The sequence below is a fragment of the Podarcis liolepis genome (assembly GCF_965112155.1).
Source record: "Podarcis liolepis genome assembly, chromosome: 6".
In the NCBI taxonomy this organism is placed as follows: Eukaryota; Metazoa; Chordata; class Lepidosauria; order Squamata; family Lacertidae; genus Podarcis; species Podarcis liolepis.
In genome coordinates, this window is record NC_139559.1 from 62,929,696 (window position 1) to 62,953,925 (window position 24,230).

Here is a 24,230-nt window from a genome sequence, read left to right on the forward strand (position 1 = left end):
AAGCATCAGTCCTGCTTTTATTAAGTCAACAGGTATGGTATGCAAATGAATCTCATCGGGCAAGATGTAATCAACCATTAGATGTAGTACCCATCCAACAGAAAGACGATGTATATTCACAACAGACATAGTTTTGATCCTTAGGGTTACCTTAGAAGGTCTTGTGCTCTTTTTCTTTTTCCCTTTTACTAATTTGGTTAACTTCTCTGCCTGTCAGTTGACACAAGATGAACTTTCATGCTCAAACATTAAAATAAGTCAATTAATTCATATTCAACTGACCCATATTTTTTAAGAGAGGCATCATCTCTAAATGCAGTGGTGCAACAGCAGGATAAGCAAGCAGGAGAAAATGAGGTCAAATTTGTTAATAGCTAATACTAGAATTAGAATATACAGGTAGGTATTTTGCCAAACCTGCTGCTGATGGATCCACAAGGGCACCATCCTGTGGGAAAAAGATTTAGGGGCTTGTAGGCCGGAAATCAAGTAAGAAGCCTGACATTAGAGGCATTCATAATGCCTACCTTCCATTACGTTTTTATAAAAGAGCATGAAAATAAACCTGTATTTAACACGCACCAATATTAAAGAGAAAAAAATTCACAGCTTGACACAAATTAAGAACACAGCTATTAAAAGAACAGCAAATGGGTCGTCTTTAAAAAGCCTTCCTATGCCTGTTCTATATTACATATATGCTATAAGATGAAGAAAGCATGTGTCAAGTATCAAATTGGCATGGCATGGGATGTGTGGCTTTCAGGAATAACATGTATAAAAGGGCTATGGTTTGGGGTGGGAAAAGTCATTATTAGCCTGGAAAGGGGAAAGGGGGGGATATAAAGAACAGCAAAAAAACTATTCAGTAAGCATGTCTTTGGGGACCAGAATACTTACACAGTGGTTATATGAAAATGCTCTTTAAGGATACAGACAACATCCACTATTTTCCAACATATTCTGAACTATGAGATGAGGAGGGGCAGGGAACAAAGAACTACTGAAAACGTATGTACCTGTTGACGCAAGAAATTTGACTACCTCCAAAATGGGATATTTCCATGCTAAGCACCAAGAAAACTTTGAAAGAATGCTTAGCATTTTTAACAACCACCCTCCTAGGGGCAAAATCGATTTCATACAGTTAAAAATGTGATTATTTCTTCTTCTTCCTGGCTGCAAGGATGATTTTGAGTGTACCAGAAGTCCGATAAAATACAGTAACCGTTGCTTATGTAAACAAATGTTCATTAAAAAATCATTCAGATAATGCAAGCCAACTGAACACTGCAATCGTTGCGTTTATATTCAGCTGTCCAATACTGTTGCCCATCCTGTAGCTTTAAAAAAAATAGGGCATCACCATTAAGCTTTCTACCTAAGAAACCCATGAATGCTACACACACTACTCAAAGTGTTGAAACCTTAAATAGATGGGTTATTTCCTGCTCTAGCCTCCTAACAAAAGTTGCAGACAAAAAGCCTAAGTAGTCCTTTTTATTATTTGCTGTTCAAGTCCTTTTGGGTTTTGAAAGTGGTAACATTCCTGTTCACAGGGATTAAGTTAAACTATTAAGAAAATTCTACAGTGGAAGGAGAACTTCTTACAATCGCCCTCTGAAAAATAAAACATTCACTTGTCAGCTAGCAGAGACCAGGAGCTGAAACAGTAGGAGCAAAAATCCACATTTCAATTAGGTGGAGAGGTTTTGGTTTCTGTCCCACGGAGACCACAGTCGTCCCACTTTGATGCTCTTTGTTCTCCAACTTACACAAGTCAAGTAATCCTCCTCCCAAGTAGCACACAGTGCCCTTTGGTTTCTTCTTTAGGCCCAGGGTTGCATCTAATGAAAGTGTTTGAATGCATCCAGCATAGGTGCATTTTTTTGTGTAGATATACTGCACTGCCAGACAAATATCAAATGTAGTTTAAACGAACTGTATTAGAAATAGATGCCGCTCCCCAACCTCCCATGTTTTGAAAAAAAAAGTTGCTCCAGTCTACAAAGTATTTTTGGTAGCAACAATATTAACAAGTTTAAACAAAGTTTACCAAACAAACAACTAGTTTTGTTGAAGAAAAAAAGGGAGTAAGATAAAAGAGGTGTATATGAGAGGTGTAACACCGAGTTTTTTTAAATGGCTTAGACCAATTATCCAAACAGAGCTGCTGGATTCATAAGAAGGTATTTGAGTAAAAACCAATGTGCTTTGACTATTTTTCAAGTATCTGATATCAATTTTGTATAAAGACTTTGAATACACAAACTACCAAAGATAGAAGAAAATTGACTTTTCCAAGTTTGAATTTAAGTATTAAAAACTTAAAATACTTCAGAAGTTAGTATTCCACACAGTACTAACAATTTTCCAAATTATTTTTGTACATATCCCAGCTGACTGTGGACTGAAAACAATCTGCTAAGCAGTATTAAAAGAGTGTGCAAGAGTTAAATTGTTTGTAGTTCGGGGAAAAACATCTAAAAACCTAACTTAAAAAAATAAAAACAAATGAAGTGAAAGCTTTAACTGGTACACACTGTTCACACCTATATTTCAAGTTTGGAAACGCATATTTTCAAGCAGCAATACAAAAAAGTATCCATGAAGAATGCATAATTTCTGAAAAAAATTATGAAAACATCCCTGCTACCATTACATTTCTAAATACAAAACTGACTACCATATTGTTGCTTCTGTGTAGCAAGAGAAGTTCATTTTCAAAACAGGTAAAATTCAGTCTTCAGGTGTGAATGGTATGAATGAGAGTCCCCTTTTTAATTTCTTAAGTTGTTTTTAGGATCCTTAAGCATGCAAGCCTTGTAGAGGAGGGCCCAACAAGGGGCAGGGTTGGCTTAGGGCATCCAGTTTAGGACAGAGCTGGGAAAGCTTCTGGGTCATCAACATCAGGAGCAGAAGCACTTGACTGAAAGAAAAACAGAATGTACGTTATCTGGAGAGTCCACATAACCATTTTTGTTTGCGGCATTCTGTAAGGTAACCAAACGTTCACATTGAATTAATACACTGAATCAGGGCCTGGCTGTAATGATGAACTGGATGAGGGTCAACAAACTGAAGCTTAATTTAGACAAGGCTCAGTCACTGCTAGTGGGTGGTTGTCTTGTCTGGCTGAGTGGTGTGCAGCCTGCTCTAGATATCCGGTGCCATCACAGGTGGCCTTGGTGGCGAGGAGTACTTTCCATCAGTTTAGGTTGGTGGCCCAACTATGACCCTATCTGGCCTGGAATAACCCAGCTACAATAATCTATGCTCTGTTAACCTCAATATTTGTTCGCTCTACATGGGGCTGCCTTTGAACACTGGAAATTACTGCTAGTGCAGAATGTAGCTACCCAATTGCTGATAGGCTCATGGCAAACTGATCATATAACACTGAACTTGGCACAACTGTACTGGCTGCCTCTAAGTTTCCAGGCCCCATTCAAAGTGCTAGTTTTGACCTACAAATCCTTATATGGCGCAGAACCTTGAAATATTTTGGAACCCCCCTCCCAATATAAACCTACCAGGCCCTGATCTTCTTGGTGCCTTCTCTGAGCTTACTTCAGATACTTTGTAGACAATTATGTGCACTCATACACAAGTCCAGTACAAGAAAATCTTGAACTGGGATTTTTAATTCTATTCTGTTGTTATGTTTAGTAGTATGGAACCATACGTAGTCCAGACTTGAAGTGTGTGCTCTAGTTATTATGTACATTTGTATCACACCTCTCTTCCATCACGGAACTCAACGTACTGTAAATAGGATTTCCAGTCAGTCTCCTGCCAGGCACTGACCAGACCCAGACTTGCTTAGCTTCAAGCAAGGTGGTTGCATCATTTACCTTCAGACCATGCCTGTACACACTGCACACACACAACTTTTCAGTTGTAGAAGGAGAAAGAGGCATGAGCGCAGGTGATTTGGTGTTAAATGGAAAATCCATCACTGGCAAGAATATTTACACCTGTGTTCATGATACCATTGAATCTATGCTTCTCTCTCAGCACAAACACTGATCTGATAGTAAGGATGCCAAGTCCTGTTTATGTGGGAGCTGTATACTTTTATTCTACACATGTATCTTTTGTCTTCAGCTCAGTAACATCTTAACATAAACCCCAAATGAAGTTGGAGAAATTGGCAATATGATACAGCTCACTTGCTTTGACGACGACTTTCAAGCTTTGATCGGCTTCACATTATAACGCTGCAACACTCCATTTATAAAATCCATTTCTGGAGATAGTGTGCAGAAAAATGGATTCTTAGAACCCATGTAACTATAGTAAATTATAGTAAATTATGAAGTCTTGCCTACTTCCACATAAGGGCAGAGTTTCATCCGGATGTTACTTCTAAGTCAACCTACATATGTAAATGCTGTTATGCTGTATGCTGATGGTAAACAGGTATCTTCATTTTAGATGACATTAAGAAACCCTAATAGCCTAGATTCCAAGAACAATTCCCAGAATGGAGGGAAACTGTTACTGTGGGTTTTGTGATCTGTCTAAATTTTAAAAACAATACCTTAATAACATCATGGTTACAGTTACAGTGTTTCTATTTTATACCCAATACAACCTCAAACAGCCCTGACATGCAAGCATTACAGAAACGAAGACATGTCAAAGCCCGGGGGAAAGTCCAGGAGGATTAAAAAATGGTTGTCATCTATAAATGCTATGGGCAAGCAAATAAAAATGTGTAAGCAGGTTGTCATTTTTAACCAAACAACAAACACAAATTAAGAGTATCAAAATGCAAGCAAAGAACACTTTAACCAGAAATTCTGATAAGTGTTACATATGATTTAATTCATCCTTAACACTGACTTTCACCAATGAAAAATGTCAGACCAGGATTAAGGCTACAATTGTATACACATCCTGAGAGATTTATAAACAAGTCACCAACCTGGCTGGGTGTGTGGATCACATCAAACTCCTTAACCAACTAGAAGGAAACACAGTCAAGACACAAGTATTAGTGTGGATCTGCACATTCATAATGAGCAAAATCACAAAACAGAAATGCTGGATTCTCAATTAGTTCTACTGGAAAAGCCTTTCAAAAAGAGAAATTCAGCAACTGAATTCATAGTGAAAATAGACTACTCTCTCTCTTTTTAAGCACATTAAAGCCAATAAAGAAAAATATTCCTGCTTATGATCGAGAATTCACTGGAGTATCAATTGCTGTTTGCAAGCTGTGGTACCCAGAACATTTGGGAACTTCGTGTTTTGCATGAGAAATAGGCATAATTAAGTTGCATCCAAAGTGTGCAAAGACAACACATGCAATATACATGGTAACATCATGAGCATGTCTACATTTTGTCAAGAAAACAATATCTTAAATCCAAATTTGTATGAGGGCGTTTCTGCTCAGTCTAGAGGGTGTTTCAGTTCCTTCCTTCTGGCTATAGCCCTTAGTATTTCACAAAGATTAAAAATTCCATGAAATAGTTTTCAGTCATGCACATGTGGGGAAAAGCTTAAGTAACACCCAAAGTACTTGCAGAAGTGTCTACTGTTCAGACAAGTGATTTGGATTCAAGCCTATGTCAACTTTCAAATTCATGGTGGCAAACTAATGTATTCTGCACACGCACACATGGATTAAAGCCACCAATATTAAAATATGTACCACCTCTTAAACTAACTTTTTGCTCCACTACAAAGGACTATTAATTAGGGCACAGGTGTAAAGGGAAAGACTAGGAGGATAGATCTATGCATAATATTATGGTAACTTGCTTGGCAGCAGCTTAGTCACTGAAACCTGCTCATGTTGTTTTTAAGTACCATCAATAGGTATACAAAAAACCTGTTCCATTTAAATACAAAGAATTGTTACCTTGTCAGTTCTGCTTCCACGATTGGCTCTTCCCCCGCGTCCACGTCCTCCTCTTCCACCTCTGCCACCACGCCCAGGACGACCAAGATCTCCAAAATTGATTTCCAGCTGAGATGTGATATCATTTGCTGGCTTGCGGAAGTGATGATCCATTGCAGAGTCTTCAGCATGAGACTAAGATGAAAATAAGAAATTCAGGACCACCACTGAAAAGGTATTTTCACTAAATACCAGATACAACCCAGAATGCAACACGGGGTGTGGGGGAGGGGGAATTACAGCACTCAAACATCACTTGCATGAAATGCTGGTCAAAAACTGCCACAAATGGCAGTTTTGACTACAGGAAGGACAGCCAAGAGCAAAAGCAGATTGTAGCACATGTACACCTGCTTTCATTTATTGTTTGCTTATTTAGCTGAATGCTGGAACTATATCAATATACAGTAAATATTTGCCAAATTCCAGGTATTGGTACTTATTCATCTCTATTTTAGCCTTCAGTATCTAATAAGAGATATGATTGTATCCAAAACATGCAGAAAAAATTGCAGAGGTGGGATGGTGGAATCCAATAGAAGCCGCCCTATTAGGTAAATCATACCCAAGCCTGCCTCACCCTCTGCAAACCACCTTGAATTTCAGAAGTGATGCAGAGAAAATTGCTCAGAAACCTCAAAATCAAAAAATTGCCTGCCACTTAATTAAAATTTCCTATTCAACGAATCTTTATTAACTGGAAAGGCTTCCACAAGCTAGAACAGGCTTCTGGGTGCCAACCATCAGGTTACAGGCAGTATGTGCTTTTTAAAGTCACTGTCTCCTGGAGCGCCCCATATCCTGCAAACATCTATGTTTAGCCTCAACCAGACCTACACTGAGCTTGCTGCTCTCAGCTTCTGCTTATCAGTTAGGCTTGTGTTACTGAAGTGTCCTCCTATGGCAGAGGTGGAGAATGCTTGGATCTTTTAATTTAATCCCTAAAATAAGATTGCATATACCTGCTAGTGTATTACTGCATCCAAACTGCGAGGCAATGAACTTTAGTATACAGATCACAGAACAGAGATCAACTGAGAGACAAAACTTACTTGACTGGACAGTAAAAGCAGTGAACACTTTCTCCTTTATGTTGGCTCCTCACTTACAACACAGCCAACAGTTACATGATGTCTCAGGCATGGAACCTGCTTCCCATGGCCATGACTGGGGAAGGTGTAATAAAAAGGTGCTGCCCTAGACCTACAGAACCAAAGTGAGGCATAGGCTGGCCTCTTGCCACTGTGGAGAGCATCAAGCGCCACTGGCAGGCTGCACCACCTGATTCCCAGGAAGAACTTCATGGCAGGAGGCAGACCAACCTGGCCCCATTCATCAGGCGGCCAAAGAGCAGCTGCTCCAAAGACCTTTCCTCTTCATTCCTTGCTCCTTTCATAAGACAGCTATTACATTAGGAACCGGTCCACAGGTTCCCTGTCCTACCTTTTATTTTATTTGTTGGCATTTACAGACTGCTCTTCACCATGCAGGAAATATTCATATATTCACTCACTCACACAACTTAGAAAAATGTAATGCTTGAGCTTTATAACTGTTTAAGAACAACATCAACACAACCACATATAAAGTGTTCGTACCTCATTGGATTCCATCTGACTCCCTTGCACCTCTGTCACCCCCTTTGTCTGATGCAAATTGTATGTCGATACAAAAGGAGAGAAAAAAGTAAATGAGAATTTGCATATTAAAATAACATGCTCTATGGTTCAAGGTAGGTGAACCCAATAGGATACAAGTGACTAAACAAGTGGACAGAGCAAAAGCAACATTTCCCCTTCCTCTCCTCCTGTACCCCGCCAATATGTTCCAGGGGTCCCCCAACCCTCCGGAGCATATTTTAGGGGCACATAGAAGCCTGTTATTAATTTCTGGCTTGCACGTTACCTTAAGGGTTATGAGCTTTTTTTGTTTTTTGCAACATCAACACCAATTAAGTGTTGAGAAATCATTAGTGGGGGGGGGGGGCTGAACAATGGATCACATTAGAATACAATGGCGTGAATAACTCAATCTGGCAAATGGGTCTGATGTTATCTCCTCTGTGGAACAAGTTTGAAAGGAGGGTGGGGCCAATCACCTGACTCAATTGCCAGAATGATGTCGGCTGACCTTTTCTGACCAGTTTGTGTAATCAAACTGCACAGCAGATGCAGCTAACAAAGCACCTTTCAAAGTGCTCCACAATACCAGACAATCAGCTGATCTGCAGTACCTACAAGCCAGATTTTTACCAGCCTCACACCTGACATCATATATGACACAAAGTGTAGGGCAAGTGGGTGTCGCTTGGCCAAATATGGAGGACTGGCAGGCTTAATCAGGTCCCTACATTGGAGGTTTCCTACCCATGGAATAAAGTAGTAATCTTTAGTTGGTCTTAAGGGAGCTGCACAACTGTAAAACACATTTAAAGGCTGCAATTCCAAGCAAACTTAACCAGGAGTAAGCCTCAACACAGTGGGGATTACTTCCAAGTAAATATGCAATGGATTTTTCAGTTAGGTGTCCATTATTTCCCATATTTATGTGCCTTAGCAAATATTCCAAAATCAGAAAGAATTGGTAGTAAAAATAAGTGTAAACTCCAAGCCATTGGAATGAAAATTCCAAGTCATTTTGCAAGTATCACCTCATCTGCACAAGCATAAAATTAATCACATTGAAATTTCTGACAGGAAGCTACTACAGTTGAATACATTTCACCAGGTACTGAGAGTTGGACAAGCAGAACCCCACTCACAACAGGACTTCGAGCCTAGGTCAACTAAAAGCGCCTTTTCCCTTGACACTGCTAGCTCTCTGTGGACTTATAAAATGGTGGAACACTGCATGCCTGAATTACTCATCAGAAGTGGTACCATAATAGAATGAAGTATCCCACTCATGAATTCTGCATTTTTGAGTGTACCCTAGGATTCAGGCTTCAATAAACTGTGGACACAAGCCATATTCTAGTGGTAAACCTCCCATTGAATTCAGCAGAGCAGGAATGCATATTTTCATCTAGACCCTGAAGGCCCACACACCAAGAACTGAAAGCTTTACTAAGCTTGACCTATGTTGGAGATTTTACCAGATAGTAGCTGTGTCTCCATGGTTTTCTCTCCAACAGCAAAGGCTAGAAATGTTTGTTTCAAAGTGATTAAAACAGGACTGGTTTCTGCACACGGTAAAGGCAAAACATCTGCTATAGAGAATGTAACTATTGATAGGATACCTTAAACTACTTACTCTTAAAGGTGTGAGTAAAATGAAAACATCAGATAGCACAGTTAGTAGAGTATGAGACTCTTAATCTCAGGGTTGCGAGTTCGAGTCCTATGTTGGGCAAGATTCCTGCACTGTGAGGCGTTGGACTGGATAACCTTTGTGGTTCCTTCCAACTCTACAATTCAGTGATTCCATGAAGACAAGATAATCCAGAAAAACCCACCTCCTCACTCTTTGACTTATGAAGAACAAAACCTTTTTTCCATTGTCCATCAGCACCTTCATTTGGTTTACGGATGTTGAATTCAACTTTTGCACGATCTTTATTTTGAATAGCTTTCCATTCATCCAGAGTCATTTCCTTAGGACCTTCTTCCTTGACTTCTTCTACTTCATTCTCTCTGAAATAAGTTTACAATGGTGGAAACTCATTTCATAGTCTTTGTCACACTCAGAATGGTGAAGTCTCAATATTGGAATGCTGGAAGCAACCAGGAAGGCCACACTTCTAGAATTTATTGTTCACACAAAAAGCTGTACTTTAATGGATGTTATTTTCAATTCAGACAAAATACTGTGCTATTGGAAATCACTTAACCACATAAACTCTGGCTTCATGACAAGTTGCTTTAATCCAAGTGTGCAACACATTGTTGACAACTAATAGCTGGCAGCTAAAGATAGTCCCCTTATATGTATTTTAGCAGACCACAGAGATAGGACAGTTCTGCTTAATACCTCCTTGCCAGCCCTTCTTCAGCAATTACAAAGCAATTGTTTCTCCCAACAGATACAATACCTTAACAGTTTTCAATGGTTTGCCTCCCACCCCCTCCAGTCATGTCATGACAGCTTGCCATATGGAGAAAGACAAGTTAAAGCACAGACTGTATGTCTTACGTACATCAGTGCTAAGGCATTCCCCCAAAGCAAGATTTTGCACAACAGCTTCAAATGCTGATTCTCCCAGAGGCATTATGACTTAACTGCTATATCAGTATACCAATTTCATTGCCATATCTATTTTGGGAGGGGGGGAAAGGAAAATGGCTTCAAAACTTCACCAGCAACAACAATGAGCAGCTTGCTATGTGCAAAACAAAATGGAAACCTGTCCAATAGTAGTTACATCAACGATCAGCTGTGAACCTCCTGACTTAAAAAATGAATCAAGTTGTTTCATTCAAGACCTCTGGTAAGGGCTCACAATTATGATGCTATGGCCTGTCGGCTACGCAAATAAAGTCTATTGGTATTTGTGGCTCACAATTAAAGTTAGAATGTTAAATGAAATCCCAGCTTATACTTAGTAACCAAGAATAAAAGACTGATTTTCCAAAGTAAGTATTGCCTGAAAGCTCCCAAAGTGCATGCATGGGCCAAGTTCACATGTAGGACATCCAAATAATGGCATTGCATGATTGTGCTGAGTTATCTACAGCACAACAGCCACTTAACCAAGGCATATACGCTTCCTATGCTGCTGAAAGAGCTTTTCCACTCTAAAAGTTCAAGTCAGTAAGTATAGTTATCTGCATCAATGCCCATCAGTCTATGATAGTCCTGCACCTAAGTACCACCTCCACTCCCCATTTTTCATCCAATTTTACGATTTTACACAGCACTTCTGTGACGTGTCAAAACGAAGTGGCAAATGCATGACAAGCCACTATGCAAGAAAGAATGTTTAGCCAGGTTATTCAGCATCATTGTGCAAGTACAAAGGCTCAAATAGGAAGGCTGAAATCCAATACTTTGTGGATTGCATGCACAACAGGGCTCCCTCGCCCTTTCATCATGCAGTTCACCAACCTGCTCTGGAAGGTCCTTTGCTGTCATTCATGGACACCATCGGATTCCATCCTACAACCTTATTTACACACACAATCCTGTAGGTTTTGAAGTAGCTACTTTTTAGCTAGTACCAACGTTGGATTTCACAGTTTTATCACTGACAATTCAAGACCAGAGCTTCCCAACTAGACTCACCATTTCACAAGTTTAGATTTATGAGGATTTTAAGCTAAAATTCCACTTAAGCATCTCAACCTGAGTTTGCCAATCATGTAACAAAGGAAACTTAAATAAGTAAACAGATTTTCCTGTTTTTAAAAGAAAAACTTTCTACAAAAAACAACCAACCACCTCCTTTCGACATGAAGGGAGCCTAGCAACCTCATAAATGATCAAACAAGGATTCTGGAAATGTAATACTTACTTATTCTCTGAGTCGGCAGGTGGATGCTCCTCCCCCTCTGGTGTTTCCTCTGTCACATTTGATTGATCCAAATCACTGGAATTAAAGATAGTTTAAAAATATCTGAGGCTTCATACGAGCACTGCCTACCCACCTGATATTCAATGACCTCAAAATTATACCAAAGCTTACAGTGGAACTTCAAAGAATATTCACTCCCCAATATAAACACTAACCCACCATCAAACCCCAAGTCTGCTTTACTAGCTGTATTGCTGACAAAAGCATGGGTGATTTTTCTATGCCAACACAACAGAGGCAAATTTGGGATCTAGAATTATAATTCCAAATTTAGAAAAATGCTTGCTATTTGCTATACTGCTGCATTATGATGCTCCTTCAGGAAAGCACACAGGCAGGATGCATATATATATACACTGATAAAGGGAAATGATCCTGCACTAAGCCAGAAAAATGGGTGAGGCATATGTTAAGGATATCCAACATTAATCATACTCACAAGACCACCTACTGAAATCAATGGACTGGCATTCCTTAACTCCATTTATTTTAAAGGGCCTATGCAGACTATGACTATTAGGTATCACCAATAATGTTTGAATCAATATGTTTCTCGTAAATCTGTTCTTCTTGGGGAACAGTAAAGAGCTACTCAGGACAATGAAATGGGAAATCCTGCTCCTTTTCACTACCTCTCCTGAATTTTTTCATTCATTATGTGATCTTGCAATCTTAAAATACCCATGGTCTTTTCTTATAATTTAGTTTATTCTGAACAAGTATTTCAAAACAAAATACTAACGTTAGTTCATCTTTGACAGTTCCCCAGTTGTGCGATCCACTTCCACCACGCTTGTCCTCATGCTTTAGACCACTGAAATGTGAATGTGAAAGAGAACTAACAAAACTGAGTTAACATAATAGTGTTGGAATACAGATTTTCAAAAGCAAATTTTCAAAGTATTATTCTGATATGAATGCACTTTAAAAAAGAACGAGTTGAAGACTTACGATCTGTCGCTTCCACTATGCCTATCAAATTCACGTTTGCCTCGGGAGTCAAAACCATCTCCTCTGCCCATTCCACGTCCTCTGCCACCACGGCCCCCTCTTCCACCTGGTCCACCACGGCCACGCATTGGACGATCAATAATGGGTCTATTGTAAAATAAAGCGAAATTAGGAATGACACTAGAAACTCTACTTCTACCTTGGCAGTGCTAGTAATCATCTTTCTTAATATTATATCAATTTCTAAAATTATGCTGCAACTATTTAAGAGCTATTAATGTTATTTGTATCTTTTTCCATTTCAGTATTCACATACTGCCCAACAACAAACGTTCTCTGGTCAATGTAACAGTAATAATTATAACCATAGATAAAATACAGCATGAAAACATGAACCAGTACAAAGCAATGAAATAAAATAAGAAGCAGAGAATATTTTAAGTACAGCTGATTTTAAATGCCTAGGAAAGTAACATTTTTACCTGACACTGAAAAGACCATAAAGTAGGTGTCAGGGAAGTCTCTCTGGTGAAAGCATCACATAGCTGTGGTATCAACAATAAAAAGGTCCTCTCTCAAGAAGCCACCCACCCCATCTCACTTGGCAGGGTACACAGAAGGCTTGAGAAGATTTTGTTTTCTTTATTTAATAAATTGTATACTAATTTTCAAGTGAAGTCCTCTAAGACTTGACTTCTATATAAAGCCAGATGATCTTAGGCTTCATGTAGGGGTGTGTGTATGAAAAGGCAATTCTTCAGGTACCCTGGCCCCAAGTCATTTATGGCTTTTATGCTTTATACAGACATTCTGAATTGGCCCCAGAAACAAAATGGTAATCAGTGTAGATGGCAAAGCACAAGTGCAGTATGATTATATCCATCAGTTCTTGTCAGTAATCTTAGTCCTATTCTGGACCAGTTGTAGTTTCCATATTGTTTTCAAAGGCAGCCATACATATACAATATTGCAGTAATCCATGAGAGACTACCCAAGTGTTAATAAGAGTGGCTAAGCTATAGGCTGAAATACAGTGTTAGAAATTCACGAGGCACAGGTACCATGCCGAGGTCTCTCAATGCTAGGTTGGCAATTGACACCTCTTTCTTAAGCAGGTAAACAGAAGAGCTTAGTTACTGCGTTTATTTCCCACCTTTTCTCCAAGCAATACATGGTTCATGCCACTCCTCAGTTAATCCCTACAACCACCCTGTGAGGTAGGTTAAGAGGCTGTGACTGGCCCAAGGTCACAGTGTGAGCTTCATGAATGAGGGGGATTTGAACCCTGATCTCCCAGGTCCTAGTCAGACACTCTAAACACTATATCACACTGGCTTCCTAGAGGACTTCTGCTATGGGGCAGCTAAAAAAAAATTAAGAAGGTAAATAAATTCAGGGAAAGCATAGAGGAGCTGAAATATTTTCCATTAAGCTTAATTTGTTTTCTTCTGGGTTGTTTCATTTGCTGTTTTAATGTGTTGCAAATTGCTTGGATTTCTTTTCTTTAAAAGATAAAGTAGTATAGAAAGGATGGTGATAACAGTAATAATAATGTTCATTGTTTGAAAAAAAAAATCATGGTGTTTAGACATCCCATTGTGGCGACCATAACCTAGGTTTAAGGTGCCATTTGACAATTAGCTTACATATCTGAGTTTCTAACAATGCTGATAAAATGCATTTTGAGCAACCAAGGCTGTCTGTTCCTCCAGTGACAGTAGATGATCCAGGAGAACGCTTATACCAAAACTTTGATCCTTTAGGGGGAACACAATATCCTAAAACAGGTTCATATTAAAATACAAAAGCATGCCACATTAAGACAAATATACCACACTACCCAATTAAAACCCATTAACAGACTAATCAGAGAACATCTTGCTATAACCAGAGGACATCCTGCATACAATTTTCTCTGCCAATCAATCTTAAAATGTTCAGTTCTTACTTATCAACAGAAAATTCTCCTCCTTCACCCTTTTCTTCAGCAGGTTTGTCAAACCTGCGTTCACGAGGAGGCCGTCTCTCTTGCCTCCTCTCAATAGGCTTGCCTTCTCCCTGAGGCTGCTGTTGATCAGGCCTTCTGCCAATTCGCCTTATCCCTAAAATAGAAAGCAATCCGCATCAGTAAGTTATTTAGCTACTTCCACAAAGCAACTGTTATTCTTGAACACACAGCAGAGGAATCCTGTAGAAGACACTAGTTGTTCTAAGGCTTGGAGGTAGCATCATAAAACTACTCCACACAACAAATAAAAGATATCCAAATTATAGCCAAGTAACACCTCTGGAAGTTTTCATTTCAAAATAACCATGTTATTTGAAATTTACACAGCAAAAAAATGTGGCAATGTGCCTTTAAAGGTGTGAATGAAGGTTGTGCCATGTAAGGGGCATGGTGGGAATACAACACCAATATAGCCAGTTGTGAGGGATGCTGAGACTTGTATTCCAACATCATCCAGAAGTCAGCTCACTGGCTACCCCTGTCCAAGCTAATCTAAATAGATATGAGATATTGGGTGAGTTTATTCCTTCCTTGGAGCAGTCAGGAGTTCTAACATTTCAGACAGATTGTTTTGTACACTGAAGCACAGCTGGAAACTAGGAAGTGTGTATAATTTTGCTTTGATAGTTTGATATCATACACAACATGATATAGACTATAATAAAGCAGAGAATTGTGTGTACCTTGTGGGAAGTAATTTTCCTATATAGAAGATTTATCAAGTTCGAAGAATTACAACACACAACTATCCTGGAAAGACGAGTGCACATCATGCACTGAAATCTGGTAAGACACCCCCCATCCCCGCCTTCAAGAAATTAGAAGTTATAATTCATTTGGAGAAACTTGAAAAAGACTACTGAAACTGATGTTTTACCAATGACCTGTAATATTTAGATATTTTTGTATGCAATTAAAACTCAATTAGTATGATTTGTGTCTGTATTTGTTATGCAGACTATTGTTATGAGACCCTCATGGGGTGTATTTTAATCATAGTATTATAGCCTCATAGTATTTTACTATCATAGTATTTTATGCTTTTGAACATAAAAATGACTGCTTACCATGGAGAATGACATCTGGTCAAACTAATTTTTCAGCTTTTTAATACTACTTCAACCTGTACTCTGGAAAAGTCAAATCTAAGCCCCTAGAAGCATACACTGCCAAACCCCTTCTTTTTGTTTTAAGGAAACCAATAAGAACATTTTCTTATTTTTAAGCTCCTCTGGTGGCGAAATTGACTAGGGGTGAAGCTGTTTCCAATCTGATCTATCAATGATACCACTCCACAGCCTTATACAAGAGTAAGGAAAGCAGCCATAGTTAGGGAAGGAGAGAACCATCACTCTCCTCATTATGTATGAAAATGTACTGAGTTTCTGTGCTCCTGTGCTCAACTTGCACGTAATGCTCAACCATGGTTCATGAAGATAGCTTAAATTACTCAGAGATTATTTCAAACCTGGATTCCTGGTTTCAATACATCTTTTAAAGCAACATTAAGTTATGCCATAGTCTTCCTCCCAGCGATGAGAGAGGGAGCTTGTGAGTCCAACACTCTTTTCAGGCTCGTTCACATAGCACTAAAATATGGCCTAACATTACAGGTGACTGCAATGAACTTTGCTGCACTCCAGACGGTTCCTGTGTACTACAGTTAAGAAATGTAGGCTACTACCAAAAGGTAGCTAGAAGAGCAGTATTGTTTATGAAAGCCAATGGTCAAATTTAATACTTCTTTTAAGCAGAGGAGAAATAAAATCTGCTCTCCCTGAACAGGTCCACTCAAGAGGTTGTCACTGGTGACTGGATCTTTTAATATCTATGTCATGATCAAGTCCACTATTGAGGCTTCCTGCTGTGGCTTCAGATTACAGGAAAGGGAATTCTGAACTACCACTGTTATTATACTCCTTCCACATGTTTAGGAATCATGGGGAAAATCCTCTTTGTCTATTCTCCCTGCTCCCTTTCAAACTCCCAAGCAGGTCAAACGTGCTCTCTTCCTAACCCCTGAACTCTGAAAAGATCCCCAGGCAGCTCATCCAATCCATGTTCTTCCAAAGTCACTGCATGCTAGAATGTGCTCATGTTGCCCTGACAACTGTTCTCTTCTATGCCACTCTGTAGCAGCTTGTCCTGGCTTGTCTATGCAGGCCTAGAACTGAGCTTCTCCTCTACAGAGTCTACTTTAAAATGTGATGGAGACATAAGCAAGAGTTTTGTCATGACAGTCACACTGGGCTTTGCAGTTGATCTTTGCTTCCAAGTACCCCCAATGAGCAGGGTGAGAAAGCTTTTATTTGTGAGAAGGGGCAGGAATGTTAGCTATCCTGAAATTAAGGCTGAAATGGTAAATTCATGGAATTCAAAGTACTATAATTTAGACATGCACTTAAAGCTGTATTTGAATAATTGAATTTTTAAATAAAAAAATAGATGTAGTACCAATTATTCAGATGAAATGCTTTCCTAAAGCAGTATATAGCTGCAGATTACAGTGTAAGTCTGTGGCACTTTTGCTGCTGTTACATACTTTGTAAAATGCCTTAGTGTGCGGGATATAAAGCTGGAGAAAACAACAGTAGCAAGACTAGTTAAAACTAGTTTAAGGCAGTTAAAAGGAGCTCTTGTGCCACTGAAGCAGCAGATTTTAAGCTGTGTTTACGGTTGAAATGCTTGTTTGCTGGTTATCCAATACTCTCCCCTCCAGTATAACATACACTGAATTACACACAACTGTCACTTAATAATTTGAATAATTTGGGACAAACTTGTGCGCATATCAACAGATCCTTGATCTCAAGATTGGTCAATGACTGAAATAAACAACTATCTGACTTTTAAAAGACATCTGAAGGCAGCCCTGTACTGGGAAATTTTAACGTCTGATGTTTTACCATTTTTTACATGTGCCGTAAGCCGCCCAGAGTGGCTGGGGAAACCCAGCCAGATGGGCGGGGTATAAATAATACAATTATTTTTAGGCCAAAATATCACATTTAAAGCAAACTTTAAAAATTGTCTTAAAGCACAGGATGAGAGTACAGCAGCAAGAGCATGTCAGCAGGATTACTTGCACTACCTAATAGTTGTCCATAGTTGTCTCATATGAGATAAACTCTTCTTCTGTCAATGCCAGTTTTGCAGAATGGCTTCAAAATTTCTGAAAAATTACAATCTGTATACAACCCTTATGTTTCACCATTCTTCAAAGGAAGTTTACTGGACGTTTTTTTAAAAATTAAGTTTCCCCCTTCAAGTGACAGTATAACAAGCGATCCATAAATTACCATTGTCACTGGCCCCAATAGTCCTCTTGTTCAAAATGAGACACAAACACATTCTTTTGTGTTAAGGAAGGAGAAATTCTCATGTTATGCCAAGCAGAGACCCCTTGCTAACAGTGGAAATCTATGCTGGACTAGATGGGCAATAGGCCTGATCCAGCAGGCTATTGTTATGTTCTTAATATTGATTTTATGTTTGTTATCAACTGCACTAATATTTTTTTTCCATTTTCAGCATTTGTACTTAGCCTCCCATTTATGGAGACTTTTTAATTGTTTTTAAAATCAGGGCTGTTTTATCCTGTTTCAATTAAAGCTTTTGCAATTTTTTGGTTATTTCATTTATTACAGATTGTCTTTTACATGGGTTGTAAGCCAACCAGGCAATATGTGCACTTAATAAATACAGGGTTTTTTAAAAAGCAGCAGCAGCAACAACAACAACCCCCTCCCATTATATTGTATCAATGCCCAAGGTAAAATGAGTTATCAGCATGAACAGATTGTTCATCTCTTTGGAAGTTTGATACTCATATGTGAAGAGGAGTGATAATATGCAGATGGGTTCCCCCCCAAAAAACACATCTTTAATTGCTAGAACAAAAAAAATAGCATGAAAATGGGAGGACGTGGCATGGCTTAGGAAAAAGAACACTGTAAAAACCTAATGGCATAGATTGTTGATAGCACACACCATAACTCTCTCAAGAGGGTAAGCAGGACTGGCCCTGGAAAGGAAATTTGCCACAAGACTTCCTGAGAACTCCACAAAGACATTTGTGAAGGGATCATTACAGAAATATGTGCCCATTAATATATGAAACTCACTTAAAACAATGGGCCTGAAACGGATTTAAGTGCCTTAAAATTTGAAATATTTTATTTCTTGCAATGAGCAGAGCACACATACCCCAGCCAGGTTGGAAATGGACAATGTTGTAAGAACTACAGTGGTACCTCAGGTTAAGAACTTAATTCGTTCTGGAGGTCCGTTCTTAACCTGAGGAACCACTTTAGCTAATGGGGACTCCCGCTGCCGCCGCCCAATTTCTGTTCTCATCCTGAAGCAAAGTTCTTAAGCCAAGGTACTATTTCTGGGCTAGCGGAGTCTGTAACCTGAAGCCTCTGTAACCCAAGGTACCACTGTAATGTCAAAAAAAAACACCACAAAAAACCTGTCCATATCTCGCAAAAAAACAAGTCACCCGAGTTTCCTTAACTAAAGCTAAACATTCCACACTCAAAGTTCATGTAAAAATGTGTTCAAGCATGACTGACTCAAAGGGCTGAATCCAGAGTGCTTGGGAATTGAACTCTACACACACGATGCTCCTCTGCTAAAGGAGGGAAAAGGCAACATTCGTCCTTATTACTTTATTTTCCAAACTTTCATAAAAATGTATCAAAGTAGTATACAACTTATAAAAATAAAATTAGCAAAAAGCATTCACAAAAATGTCACTAGGACATCAATAAATACTAATTGCTTAAAAACAGAAAATTAAGATAGCAGAGTTTATCTAAACAAGGGGTCAGCAAACTTACCACACCTCCAGCGCCAATCGCGCAGCAGGCGGAGGAGCGCATGCCCATACGTGTGTGTACACCCTACTTCCGGGTCGGAGGAGCACCAGAAATAGCTTGTGCGCATGAGCATGGGCCTCCTCCAACCCGGATGTGCACTGGAAATAATGCTTGCGCACAAGCTATTTCCACTGCTCCTCCGACCTGGAAGTGGGCAGCTGCGCAGCGCAGGTAAGAGCGGGCGGCGGCGGCGGGCTGGATAAATGAGTCCCTGGGGCCTTATCCGGCTCGCGGGCCTTAGTTTGGTGACCCCTGATCTAAACAATAGTTTTCAAAAGACATCTGAAAGAAGGGAGGGATGTTTCCTGCTGAACCTCTACTGTAGAGGTTCCCTCTGTAGCTCCCTGAAAAGCTGCTCCAGAAGACTGCAAGATCCTCTGGAACCATGAGGGAGGCTGTGGGAAGGGGTGTTTGGAGGCTCCAGTGGATCTCAGTCCCTTTTGTGAATGAAAGAGGTTCTTCCATTCAACGCACGGGAATATGCATCTAGTTACTTCCTACAAGCACTGGTGCTGTATTGACATTTAAGTTTTCAGATTCTGCCATGCTATTTTATATGTGCCTCTGACGGTCACACAAGACACTGTATCCGTATTAACACAGGGTGTAAACTTAAATATTCCAAATCTTGATTTTTAATGTGTTAATTACAAAGTCATCTCCCTTCCTGAGGAACAGCCTTACTTACCATTTGAAGCTACTTGTATACAAAAAGCCTTTACTTATAAGCACAAAAATCTAAAAGCCACAATAATTTTGAATTTCAAAATTTTACACTTTACTTTCAGAAGTGTGCAGTTTCAGAACTGCTTTAGAAGTGTTTCAAATTATTATTAAATATATATTATTTTCTTGCATTTACATCCTCTGCCTTTCTTCCACTGTGAAGCCCAAGGCATCATACACGTGCTTCCCCACAGTCAGTCATCCAGGTAGCTAATGTGCCCTCAGACCATTATCACCACCCTAAACATAAATTATTTATTGGTTAATCCACTGAACACAGCTAAGTTTTTTCTTAATTCATTGAGCCAATAAGCCGTAAGGCCATGAATATAATTGAGCCAACAAGCAGTTTAAAAAGATGCATATGACACAAGGACTAGCAGTTACTGATTACAGCTCAAATGCTTATTTCATAGCATGTAAATAATAAATGAAGTGCCTTATTTATCAGGTTCTCAAATACTTTGGACAGTAGTTATGACATTAGTACACTGTCAATTAACAGATGTCAGAAGTCTACACTATTCAAAAATCTTAGCACATTTGCTGTTGGGATACAGCAGCGTTCCCGTGATCAAGAGAATGCTTAAGTACTAAAACAATTTTTGAAAGAAGAACACACTTCATGCTTTTTGCAAATTATTTGTAAGCATAAAGCAGTGAATTAATCACACTAAGTAGCTATTCATTTGTAGCAAGTAATCTGGAAAATGCACACTAGCAGTCCAGTCTTAAGAAAAATGTTACTGCATTAAGTCCAATACACAAAAGGGTTTTTTAAAGTGTTTACTTCATCTGTAACCAACTCTTAATTGTTCACTTTACAATGTTGTATATGTCACAACTCAATTACAACTTGACAGTTAATTTTTATCATCAAGTTACAGGCCCATGGTTCTCCCTCCTAATGTAAGTACATGGGAAAACAGTGCAACACATGGTTCTTTTTGTCTTATTCAGGTTCAGAGAAATAAACCCAATTATCACCATGAAGCTGGGTACCATTTACCAAATGTTTTGAAAATTTACAAACATTTACAGCCCAAACCTTTATGTGCCTACTCAGAAATAAGTCCCACTGAATTCAGTAGGACTTATTCTGCGATAACTGTAATCTTAATCACATTAAACATGTGGGTTCTTTAATTAGTGCAGAGTGACAGAAAAATATCAATACTTTCTTAGGTTCCAACTTTAAAACAAAAAATTGGTGTGTTCTGCATACTATGCAAGTTACAAATGGGTGAGAGGTTCACACAGCAGCGCACAGTTCTTAAAATTTCATCTCAGAACATGTACACATCAGAAAAGCAGTGGAAACACTGAACTAAAGAGCAAAACTGAACTCCATGGCAAATCCTAGTCGCTCTCAATTGGAAATAACACCTACTGAAGTGAAGCTTACGTCCTAATAAGCATACCTAGCATTGGGCGGCATGCCTGCAATTAAAACTTAAGACCTATATTCAAAAAGTGCCTTTCTCACGTTAGCCTGCAAGGCCCAACTTAAAGCACATCAAGGGCTCACTCCATTTTGTCTCTTCCCTCAGCCCCTAGTAGGCGGCAGCAGCAGATAGCTGGAGCCAAGCAACACGCGGGCCACGCACGTGGCCAGGTGCAAATGGGCTAAACTTCATTAGCAGCGGCAATCCAGGACGCTGCTGCCTGCGCGCTTGCAGCTTGGCAAACCTGAGCCCCTCTCCTCGCAAAAAGCACTCTCCGCTCGCAGGCTTTTTCGCCCTCAAAGAAGAGCCACCATTACAAACATTGGCGGCCCGCCTTAACTTGCCCCCCCCTTCCCGGGCAAGGCCTAAGTATCCTGACACACACCTGTCCCGCAACCCTCACCTTCCTTGCTTCACTCCCTCTGAAGAAGTGCAGGGGCCCAGCGAGCCGCCTGTCTCTGTCCCACCCCCTCCTATGAGGCGCGCGTTCACACGGCGCCTGGTCGACACGAGGTGGTCGACCCTTGCCTGCACGCAAGGCAACGCGAGCACAGCACCCCAGGCCGCCCTAATAAAGCATGGAGGAAAGGGATCGGGTCCTTTCTAGGAAATCTATCTAGGAAGGGACGGGGGGGGAATCCTACTCCAGCACCACGTGCTGCGTCAAAGGCGGGCCGGGGGCTCTTACTGCGGGCCGGACTCGCTGGGTGACGGGGGGGGGAGGCTGCCTCCGCCCGCGCAAGGGAGACGCTGCCCTGGTTTCTGGGGAGGGAGGCCCTGGCTTCCCTCCTAAAAGGAGGCACCCCTCCCACCACTTACCTTCCTTCCTGAGGGGCGCGGAGCCAGGCTGCCCGCCGCCGCCGCCATCCTCTCTTCGGTCGCCGGCACCGCCAGGCCCAGAGGAGGAGGAGGCGAAGGGCGGCAGAGGGTTTTTGCGCTCCTTCTGCGACTCCCTGCGCAGCTGCTTCGCCGCGCTGCCGCTCCCGCCGCCGGAGCCGGGCTGGCCCGACCCGCCGCTTGAGGAGGAGTTGGCCTGGGCCGCCTGCCCGCCGCCACCGCCGCGGCCGCCCTGATGGCCCCCTCCGCCGCCTCCCCCTCCGCCGCCGCTCTCTTTCTTGCGGCTCTCGGCCGCCTGGATCACCTCGAAGGGGTCGGATTCGTCGTCCAAGAGCTGGTCAAAGCGGTTGGTGACGACGCAACCGAAGCCTTCCTGCAGGTGTCCGGGCATGATGGGCCCCTCTCGGTGGGATCCTCCTCCGATGCTGCCCAGGCCCCTGGCCCACCCCCTCCGCGCTCGCTTGCTGCCCACACAAGATGGCCGGCCCCCTAAGAAACTCGCTTCTCTTCCGGCGAGAGCGACATCCGGGAAACAGGCGGCAGGAGGCCGCGGGCGCCCGCAAAGGGTCTCGGGAAGCGGAGGCCTGGCCCTCCGACTGCTGGAGTAATCGGCACGCCTCGAGGAGCGGGACCACAATTCCCGGCAGGCACCGCGGCAACGAGAGACAAGGAGGCAGAGGCGAACATCCCAATGCCTTCCCGCCTCCCCCAGCCTCAGACTATCCTCTTGGGAGGGGAGCGGGAAAGAGAGCGGCAGGCAGTTCCCCCTTTCTTAGAAGGAAGCGACAGTGTTTTTAAACAAAAAGCAAAATGTGGGGTGCTCTTCTCTACAAATCAGGCTGAAAACCTGAAAGGTCAATAAGGCTCTTTCTGGCTAACTCAAAAGACTAGTGAGGGGGGGATTATTTTTTGATAGCTTCGGCTATTTTGTTTTTGTGGATATATGTAACACCGATATAGATATAGACGGTATAGATAGCGTCCGCTGTAATGTGCATGCAGTACAGTAAATGTTTGTGCAAGTGAAGAAGGCAGTGTGCAGATTGCCAGTTTCACTTGCTAGTTTCTGTGCAGAATTCGATCAAGGCTGCAATCCTATAAAACCTTACTTCCAAATACGCATTAATAGGATTGCAACTACAAATGGCAGCTTTCAGGTTCCTGGAAAGAAAGAAAATCAAGCTACGAACTAAAAAAATGGTAAAATTGTGGTCTCTTCTGTATTCAACATGATGCTTGTCACAGGATCTGAAATCAGTATTAAACTGTTCTAGAATTAACAACCATGCTTTGATTCCACGTTTACACATAATCAGGTCACCCATAAGCATGAAAGAAAAAGGCGGACAAGGTTAGCCTCAATATCCCATTGGGCAAACAAATTATTTGTTTCTTTAGAGCATTTGTATCCACCCTCATCAGCCCCAAAAGCTGCCAGAGGGGCTTAATCACTGTGTCTCTTAAACAATGCTGCCCTTCTATTAGAGATCATGCACATCTAAGTATTTGTGGAAGCAACAAATTGACCATGGCAAAAGAAGGTTGCTGCATCATGACAGATTCATCTAGATATATAATGAACTAGTTATTAAAGTTTTGTTCCACATGATCTTCCCACATTAGGAAAGGAGGAATGGGAAGCCACATGTACGTGTTAAAAAAGGTAAAGATAAAGAACCCCTGACAGTTAAGTCCAGTCGCGAACAAGTCTGGAGTTGCGGTGCTTATCTTGCTTTACTGGCCAAGGGAGCCGTTTGTTCGCAGTTTTTCCAGGTCACGTGGCCAGCATGACTAAGCTGCTTCTGGCGAACCAGAGCAGTGCACGGAAACGCCGTTTGCCTTCCCCGCCACAGTGGTATCTATTTATCTACTTGCACTTTGACGAGCTTTCGAACTGCTAGGTTGGCAGGTGCTGGGACCAAGCAACGGGAGCTCACCCCATCACGGGGATTTGAACCGCCGA

The 24,230-nt window shown here is 41.0% G+C and overlaps 1 protein-coding gene across 2 annotated transcripts; it reads right to left on the reverse strand.

Moving 5' to 3' along the window:
• On the reverse strand, positions 1 to 24,230 carry SERBP1 (SERPINE1 mRNA binding protein 1). 2 transcript variants are annotated; one of them, XM_083510573.1, is made up of 10 exons: positions 22,250 to 24,230; positions 14,320 to 14,473; positions 12,372 to 12,518; positions 12,163 to 12,234; positions 11,361 to 11,435; positions 9,366 to 9,543; positions 7,510 to 7,557; positions 5,873 to 6,046; positions 4,931 to 4,969; positions 1 to 2,929 (listed from the first exon to the last, which is right to left on the reverse strand). In XM_083510573.1, exons 1-10 carry the CDS (start codon positions 22,656 to 22,658, stop codon positions 2,873 to 2,875), a joined length of 1,353 nt encoding a protein of 450 aa, XP_083366699.1. In that variant the 5' UTR covers positions 22,659 to 24,230; the 3' UTR covers positions 1 to 2,872. The 2 variants fall into 2 exon arrangements, with proteins under 2 accessions (XP_083366699.1, XP_083366698.1); XM_083510572.1 differs by having other exon boundaries at positions 12,163 to 12,258.

Excerpts from the sequence above, each read along its gene's own strand:
- SERBP1 (XM_083510572.1), bottom strand. The coding sequence starts at position 22,658 with ATGCCCGGACACCTGCAGGAAGGCTTCGGTTGCGTCGTCACCAACCGC. Across the intron at positions 12,259-12,371 it reads CATAGTGGAAGCGACAGATC|TTCTCTTTCACATTCACATT; the intron begins GTAAGTCTTCAA and ends CAGTTTTGTTAG. Across the intron at positions 7,558-9,365 it reads ATAAGTCAAAGAGTGAGGAG|ACAAAGGGGGTGACAGAGGT; the intron begins GTGGGTTTTTCT and ends AATTTGCATCAG.